At 53.4% G+C, this 8,610-nt stretch overlaps 1 protein-coding gene across 1 annotated transcript; it reads right to left on the minus strand.

Moving 5' to 3' along the window:
- Positions 1-240: 240 nt before the first annotated feature.
- NGB (neuroglobin) lies at positions 241-6,663 on the minus strand. Its single transcript, XM_066186906.1, has 4 exons — positions 6,554-6,663; positions 5,093-5,204; positions 3,585-3,704; positions 241-2,431 (listed from the first exon to the last, which is right to left on the minus strand). Exons 1-4 carry the CDS (start codon positions 6,658-6,660, stop codon positions 2,285-2,287), a joined length of 486 nt encoding a protein of 161 aa, XP_066043003.1. The 5' UTR covers positions 6,661-6,663; the 3' UTR covers positions 241-2,284.
- Between the last annotated feature and the right edge of the window lie 1,947 nt (positions 6,664-8,610).

An 8,610-nucleotide genomic window follows, 5' to 3' on the forward strand; every position in this document is an offset into this window, starting at 1 on the left:
TCTGTTAGCCCCTCCACTGCTCACCCATTCAATTACCAGGCACAAAAGCACCCAACACACATTTGCTAGTGGATGCCTTCTCACGTCAGTCAAGCTGCATTCACAAGTGCTCCCAGTGACCAATATCTCCAAAGCTAGAATCAAGAAGAAACCAGTAAACCCCTCTCCGTCATACTTTTTTTTTGGTCTGCCTGGGCCTTTTATATTAAAATAAACACAAGGAATCAAAAATGGCTAAGACTCACTGTTGTTTTTTAATAAACAGTACAGCTGGGCATAAGAGGCACACAGACTAGTTCAGTTCTCTTGGGAGTTACACAAAACGTGGCACAGAAGAGCAGAAGTCAAGGAGCTGGGAAAGCTAGAGGGATCAGGGATGGTTTGGGCAGTAACACCCACACCCCACTCATCACACAGCTGCCCACTTGTCACGTGGAGCCAGAAGGTGTCCCACTCCCATGATGCTGAAGGCAGATGCCCCATAACAGGGCTGCAAAGAGGACATCCCCATTCCCAAACCCTCCTGCCCCATACCGTGCCATCAAAGCTAGTGTCTCACCCCAGCCCCAGCTCCTCCATCCCTCACTGCTGGGTGCAAGAATGGGGAGGACTTCACCTGACCCAGCTGATGGAGGGAGCTGTGGACCAGGATGCAGGGCCACCTCCACACTGCAGGGCTGCAGAGGTGGAACATGGTACCATGGGGAGGACAAGGAAGCTGGGGATGTTCACTGCCTGTTTCACAAAGACCTATTAGCTTGCCTCCCAAACACAGCTGGAAGGCTTTTTGCTTGCCTGGTGGCAGGGCACTAGAGACCCATCTCACAGGGCACCTCATCATCCCCTCCATGGCACCGGCCTAGGAGTCCTCGGTTACGTTGAGCAGGCAGCCTTCTCCTGCCCCAGAGTGGAGGACATCTGAGAAAAGGAGGAATGTGTCCTCAGGACAGGACCATCTCAGACCTCAACACTAGGCTTCTGCTGTCCTGAAGAAGAGGCCAAAAAAAAGGGTGCTGCCTCTAACTGAATAATTTCTCCATGTCCGTGCTCTGGGGCTAGTGGTGGCTAGAATCATGGTTCTCCTTGTTCCACAGTGACTTCTCCATAAAGACTTCCTCAAAGTGCTCAAGTTCAGCCCCTTCACAGAGCCCTCAGGTGCTGCCTCTCAGCATTCTTCTGGGACTTCTAGCAGATGCTATCTCCTCACTTCTGTGAGGGTGAGGAACTCTGCAGATGGGCACTGTGAGCAGCTGGGAAGCGCTCCAGATTCTGACAGCATCAGCAGAAAGATTCCAGCTATGCTTCCTCTGGCCAAGAGCCACAATTTCTGGAAGCTGTTGCTATGACACAATTGCAACCTTCATTTTTATTTTAAGACATCTTTTCCTTGGATTTACTTTATTTTCCTTAATACAAAGCAGTAAACAGACATTGCTACTGCTGCTGTTCCTGCTGCTGCTGCATTGCAAACGGCTCTAAGGTTAAATCAGCTGACCAAATCAACACAAAGCCTTTCAGCTGGCAACCCAACCTTGCCAAAAGTAGTCTCACCTTGGGATTAATGTGACACCACTGCCTGAAGCATCCCTAGGAAACCCACTGGGTTGTGGCCAACCTGACACAGGGAAAAGCCAGGGATCCCATCCAGGTCAGAGGCAAAGCAGACGAAAGCACCAGGATTAACCATCTGGTAATGATATATTAATGAAGGGAGAGGGGGAAAACTCTCTGTAAGGTTTAAGGACAGTCACGTGGTGTGACCATCCTTGCTCTCTTGCTGCCTTTTGACCTGGATGGAGCCAAATCTGTCACTGCCACAGCTGAACCAGGTACAGCAGTACAAGAGGACTGAGCAGTGGTCAGACCTGGCAGGTAAAGCACAGAAAATAGGATTTCGGGCAAATAAGCCCAGGAGGCCTATGCCTGCTGTCACCTACCTAGGGTGGGTAGCAAGAGGAGGGAAGATGAGCAAGCTAAAACCCAGAGTAGGTAGATGGGTGTTGGTGTTCCTGAAGGAACTTGGGGCAGGGTGGCATACCTGTGCTGTGGCACTGCCAGGCTTCACTGCAGGGACATGCCCTGCCAGTCCTTCGCAAAGGCAGAGACACGCTCGTGTTGAAGCGGGGTGGAACCACATGAGAGCCCCACAGCACGTGGTGAGTGCCAGAGGCAGCCATGGGCTGGTGCACACAGAGACAGAGGTGGGGAGAGGCAGCGAGTGTGGCATGAGACTCCCCATGCTCAGGACCGCTGCATGGTCAGGGATAGGGATGGCTGGCAGGATCTAGTCCCCTTCTGGGAGAGTCTCCCAGCCACGTTTCATGGCTTTCACCACAGCACTGTACAGTTTGCTCCAAGCTTCCTGCACCTCTGGGCTGAAGGCAGCACCAAGGCATTTCTCCAGCATGTACAGCAAGGACTCGCCGACAGTCTGCAAACCAAACAAGGAGGTGTCAAGCTCAGCACCAGAGGATGACATGTAGTCTCTTGCTCACTTCACCACCTTTTTTGACTTCTCCAATTGCAGGGCACCTGCTCCTCTTCCACCAACAGTACCAGGCCCCTCCAGGCCCTGGTTCATCGGAGGGGCCCAGAAGCAGCCCATGTCATCCTCTTCCCCTGCCCTATGTTGGCCCTCACCATGCACAAGTGCAGAGTGGAAGTCAGGGAGCAAGGACTGACACTGCACATGTAACACCAGGGGAGAGGTACACATCCAGTTTCTGTGGCTCCCAGGTGCAGGTAGCTGGCCCTATCCCTTGGCATAGCAGTGGAGCAGCAGAGCTGAGCAATGCCCTAATGTCAGGAGAGTGGATCAGACCCCATGCTGCATGTTTAGGGCATGTCTCAGTGCCTCTCAGGCTTCTCCACAGGGCACTGCTCCTTACAGAGCTGCGAGCAGCCACATGCAGGAGCACCCCCACACTGAGTGCAGAGCTGGTGGGGATCACTGCCCCAAACAAAAGGGAACCTGCTCCCTCTGAAGAGAACAAAAGCTAGCAATAGCAGGAATCAGCCATGTGTGGGTTAGAAAGCTTTTCTTCAACCCACTCTTCCCCACTGCATTTCTGTCCATGCTTGATAGCAAGAGAGGAGTAATCAAGGGTTTAATATTGAGGATGCTTGGATGTTACTCGCATGGAGGAAGCAGGGGCTGAGGTGTCACAACTCCATCCCAGTGCAGACACAAAGAGGTGGGTGCTCCCTTTTCCAGCTGTGGTGAGGTTTGCCCAGAGCATTAGATGCAAAGGATCCAGGGCAAAGGCTGAGCCTGCAGCCCTGAGGCACAGGAGAGACTTCAGTGTCCTAAACCACAGTTCTCTTCAAACAGTGGAAATGCTTTGCTCCCATCTGTCCTTTCTGCCTGGGCTGACTGGGCAAGGGCAGAAAACAAGAGGAGCTCAAAGGTTTCCCTCACTGGGGGGCAGTGTCACCATATTGGTATCAGCACCTTGGACAGGCTGCCCTGAGCCATCAGCTTTCTCTCCAGACAGCTGAACCCAAAGGAAGGATGGGGACAGCTGGTGGGTTGCAGGCAGGGGTGAACAAACACAGCCACAGAGAGACAAGAGAGAACAACTCACCGAGAAAGACTCAACCTTCACACCAACTGCCTGGTGCTTCTTGCCAAGGTTGCAGAGATATTCTTCCAGACAGGACAAGTTCTCCAGGTGGCTCACAGCAGCATCAATCACCAGCATCACCTAGTGCAGGAGCAGAAAGGCAGAGTGGCATTAACAGAAAGGTTCAGCTTCCCTCCCAGAGGAAACAAAATGGCTGACCCTCTACTTCACCCCTGTCAGCCTGATTGCTTCCCAGCCCAGATGTCCTCTGAGCTTTCCTTTGCTCTAGTGTGATCCATGCGTCACATCAGTGAGGCTGGCAGCAGCACACACCACATCCTTCCATGGGACACTACCAGAGCTGCACAGCAAGCAGCACTGCTGACAATGCTGTCCCAGAGAGGATAAACAGACCCACAGCAGAGCAGTTGCAGGTTAAGGCCTAATGGTGATGCATTAATTACAACTCCTAGGACCCCAGGACAACTGCACAGGAACTCTTGACCTGGTCTGGTAAAACATATACCATAGTCTCTCAGGAGCATTAAGAGTCAAATGGAAACAGGACAGAAAAGATTTAATGAAGGATGAAGGGAACAGACACAACAAATTAGAAGAAGAGATTAAAGCCAGGGCATGGTTAGCTGGCAAAGCCAAGAGGTGATAGAATTGTACCCTGTAATTTCAAAAGGCAATTTATCTCCAACAAGAGCAAAGAACTCAAAGCAATAATGTTAATTTTGCCAATAAAGAGAGGCTGGAAAATAACAAAAAGCTTGCAGCTATCAGAGGAGCTCAGTCCTGAAACAGCCTCTTAACAAGGAATAAAGACAGGCAAGCAAAGCACCAAAGTGGTTTAAAGATGGAGCCAGGCAGTTAATGAAGGCATCTGCAAGCCAAGGCTGTGCTTTGTCCCAGTGTGGCTTCTCTTCAGGGTTCAGCAAAGCGTCTCTGCTGTACCAGGTGTACTGTGCATGCATGAGCCTCTCCTCAGCTGCTCCTTTCTCTGTTTGGGGGAGAGGGGAATGTGTACTGCAGCACTCCCTCAGAGGCTCCCTGAGAGGTGCTGTGGGCCTTCTGGCTCTGCAGCTGCACCAACAACCTCTCCACAGCAGTGGGGCCAGGGTAGCCTGGCCCACTGCCCAGCTCTGTGCCACCTCCTGGTCAGTGTGTGGCCAAGCAGAGAGCTTCAGTCCTCATCAGGACACAGGTGAGCTCCCTGAAGCACCTCCACAGTAGGAGAAGGATTCTTTCAGCTTTCACAGGAAGCAATCCACTCTCAGATGAGGGCATGGAAATCAACATGGTACCTCTTAGCCATCATAACCTGTCTTCTCATCTCCTCCCCACTATTGTAGGACACTTTGTCCTGGCCTTCTGCTAGCATGAGTAACCCCCTGCAGTTATCATCTCAGGAGGAGACTTCTCATGTGTTCCCTGGTCAGACACACCACAGTCCCAAATCATTGTGTAAGAGTTTCTTCCTCCATGCAGACTGTGCTCCAGCCATGCCACAGCCCTTCTCTCACCTTCCTGATGTGATCCAGGAACTCAGGGGCAGAGAGGCACTCCTGAGGGCTGGTAAACTGCTTGCAGTTGTACTGGAAAAGGGGCAGCAGGTCAGGATCCAAGTCAAACAGCCTGCAACAGCAAGAAAGAACACTGCATCTTCTCACTTCCTCAGCTTTATTTAAAGTCCCACTCATCCCATCAGCAGCACACCCACAGCTCACTTCTGCCTTCCTTCCCACCTACTGATCCCTCCCCATCTGTAAAAGATCCAAAAGTTCTGAAAAGTTTTCATTTGGGGCAATCCAGATTACCTATAGACAAAACACTTTCTGTTTCTCTAGCCCATAACCCCAGCTCTCTGATACATATTTATGGCACCTGAGAACTAGTCCCAACCCTTTGGAATTCCTCCCAGCCTGGCCCTTGTCCACATCTTGGCTGCTGTCTCAACTATTCCCATTCCCACTTTTTGATCCCCTTGAACCCAAAAGCTCCCAAATCAGGGAAGGCCTCCAAGCTCCAGCAGCCCTCTGGACCAAGGGGGGCATGTACAAACTCAGCTGATGCCCCACTCCCCGACACCATCACCAGCTCCCACTTCCTCTCTCCCTGCTCCTTGCCCCATCTTCCCTTGCCAGTGCATGTCAGCAGCCACCCAGGTAGATAGGCCACCGGTAATTCAAGCAAGCCAGTCTCTCTTCTCCTCCTTCCACACATCCAACTACTGCACCCCTCTCCCCCACACTGTTGTCACTGCTTTAGTCCTGCTCTGGGAGATTTGGATCCCTCTCGCTGCGGAAGCTGCTTATCAACTCTCCAGATGTCCTTTTTAAACGACTTTTCATTGATTTTTCCTTTTTTTCTCTTCATATAATTGATGGATTAATCTGTTGAGGCGAGGCAAGAAGCTGGGTATCAGCCATTCCACCCGGCACACCATTTCCTCTGCCCGGCGACTGAATCCCTCCCCGGCGGCCAGGTCTACGCCTGGGGCTGCACAGCACTTCCCTGATCAGGGAATGATCGGGTGGCCCCTTCCACACGCTCCTCGGAGCCAAGCGGACGCACAGCCCTTCGAAGAGCAGAAGTCGCGGTAACAGGGCAGGGGATGAGCGGGCAGAAAGGCACAAAGCCCGCCCGCCGCTTCTCTCTCACTCTCCGTCTCCGCGTGGCAAAGTTCTCACTGGCGAAGCACGGGAAAGGCCGGGCAGCAGCGCGGAGCGGAGCCCAGCCCTGCCCCACGCCGCTGCCCCACGGCACCTGCGGCTCGGCTTCGGCGGAGTGGCTTCAGCTGCCTGCGGACCGCCAGCCACGGGAGGGGAGAGAGGCCAGGGGAGGGGAGCCGGCCAGGAGCCATCGCCAAGCACAGGGAAGCGTTTGTCTCCAAGGAGCGGAGCCCGTCCATCCCTCCCTCACGGGTCGGTGGGGCGGGCAGGCGGCCGGCACCGGGGTGTCGGTGGCCGCATCGCGCCGCTCACCTGGTGAAGAGGACGAGGCCGTGCTGCACGGGGCTGCCGCTCACCCGCTGCCAGCTCTCCCGGATCAGCGCTCGCTGCCCGCCCGACAGCGGCATCCCGCTCTCCATGGCGGGGGCGGGGGCCGTGCCCCTCGCCGCCCGAGGCGAGGCGCTGGCACCGCGGCTCCGCGGGCGGAGGGGCCGGCGAGCTGCGGCCGCCCGCCCCTCGCTCCGCCGGGGGAGCGCCGGCGCTGCCCCCGCGCCCCCCGGGGTCCGCCCCCGCGGCCACGGCCGCACCCGCGCTCCGCCCGCCGCCACCGCCGGGCCCCGCTGCGCCCGCCGCTGCCCCGGCCGGGGAAGGAAGGTCTCACCGAGTATTTCCCACTCGGGAGAAGGAAGGAGGGATGGAGGGATGGAAGGAAGAAAAAAGAAATTCGAAATGCCCAAACTTCCCTATCCCGGGCCCGCGGGGCAGAACAGAAAGTTCAGCTGGTTCACGGTTGACATTTCCCGTCGTCCTGATTTTACAGCAGGGCAGAGCCGCGCCACCGGGACCTGGCCACCTTCGCTCACCATTAGCACAGCTCCCTCTGAGTGTAACGTTGCTTGGGAGGGCCTCAGCGATGCTCCGCAGCATCCTCTTGCTCTTGGCCACTTCCACTGAGACTCTGGATGCCACGCAGGCACCTGCTATCTCCACAGGCAGATGAAGTCTAGACACTGCAAGGTACGTGTCTAATTTATGGCTCATTTTGCCAGCTGAAGCAGGCAAAGTTGTTAATAACAGATGAGAAGACATGACATCTTTGTCAAATGTGTTCAGGATGCACAGATTCTCTTTGCTGCTTAATTTGGCCCCAGGTTTTATGCAGCACAGAGGAAACAAAGCAAGAAAAGGCAAATGAGGTCTCAAGCAACATAAGGGAAGTCAGGAAAGTTAAGGTTTGCAGAAGGACAACAGATATGAAAGTGCAACTAATACTGAAACCATCACAGTCTGCACCAAAATAACAATTGTGTTGATCTTATTACACGTCCTGCTTCTGTACATCAGACTTATTTCTGGTAAACAGGAGAAAAGACAGAAGACTCCAACCCATCCCAGGGCACATTGACTCAGTGTAGGCAGCAAGGAGGCTCTTCTTGTGAGAGAATTGAAAACATTCCCTGGGAGGAGACAGGTTCAAAGGCTCAGTTATGTTCTCAGCCCCAGCTTGTCTCCCAGGGGCCTTTCTCCTACAGAGCTGTAGTGACAACACTGACTGCAGTGACAGCAGGAAGCCGCCCAGGATGGCTCTGCAAGTGCCAGAAAAAATTACCTGTTTTCTCAGGATTTTGAGACCTCACGTTCTCAGCCCAGGCCAGACAAGATGCTGCATGGGAAAAGCTCCACATGCGTTAAAGGAAGCTGAAGAACCCTGTCCTAAAGTTGAGCACTTGAAGGAAGAGTCCAACAAACTCAAAAAAAAAAAAAAAAATCGGACTGTCAGATGGGACTAAGGAGTCAGATAAAACAGCATCTTAACTGTGTTTCAAAGGACACTTTCACATGGGCTGATAATAAGTCTCTGCCATGATAACTGCTGAAGCAGCAAGGAGCCTGAAAGGGCAGCTGGGACAGCAGCAGGAAATAAAGGGTTAATCTGAGCAGGCTGGAGAAAACCAGCCTGGCAGTGCCAACGCAAACATTAACCTTTAGCTCTCTTGCAGCTGATCAAGTGAACCAGCAATGAGCATGAAGTGTCATCCTTTGTCACCTGTGCAAGGTACTCTGACATTTCAGCCAGTTATCACAACCGTGCAGATGTGGAGCTTCACCAGAGCCTGGCTGGACAGTTCAGCCTGGCCCTGCTAACAAAAAAGGGTAGAACACAAAGGCAGTGGTGGGCTGCCAGGGTACTGGAAAGGAGCATGGAGAGTCATCCGAGGCCATAGGATACTGAGGAGCAGAGGTGAATCACATATGTGCAGTCAGAGCAGCAACCAAGGCTGATTATTTGCCTAACAACATTTTGAATACATTCAGAGCTGGCTGATGGTAAGGAAGAGAAACTGCAGAAAAGCAAGTTGTAGTTAAGA

The sequence above is a fragment of the Chamaea fasciata genome, unplaced genomic scaffold (assembly GCF_029207755.1).
Source record: "Chamaea fasciata isolate MVZ Bird 193981 ecotype frontalis unplaced genomic scaffold, bChaFas1.0.hap1 SCAF_7, whole genome shotgun sequence".
NCBI lineage: Eukaryota > Metazoa > Chordata > Aves > Passeriformes > Sylviidae > Chamaea > Chamaea fasciata.

Excerpts from the sequence above, each read along its gene's own strand:
- NGB (XM_066186906.1), bottom strand. The coding sequence starts at position 6,660 with ATGGAGAGCGGGATGCCGCTGTCGGGCGGGCAGCGAGCGCTGATCCGG. Across the intron at positions 3,705-5,092 it reads TCCTGGATCACATCAGGAAG|GTGATGCTGGTGATTGATGC; the intron begins GTGAGAGAAGGG and ends CTCCTGCACTAG. Across the intron at positions 2,432-3,584 it reads TGAAGGTTGAGTCTTTCTCG|ACTGTCGGCGAGTCCTTGCT; the intron begins GTGAGTTGTTCT and ends TTTGGTTTGCAG.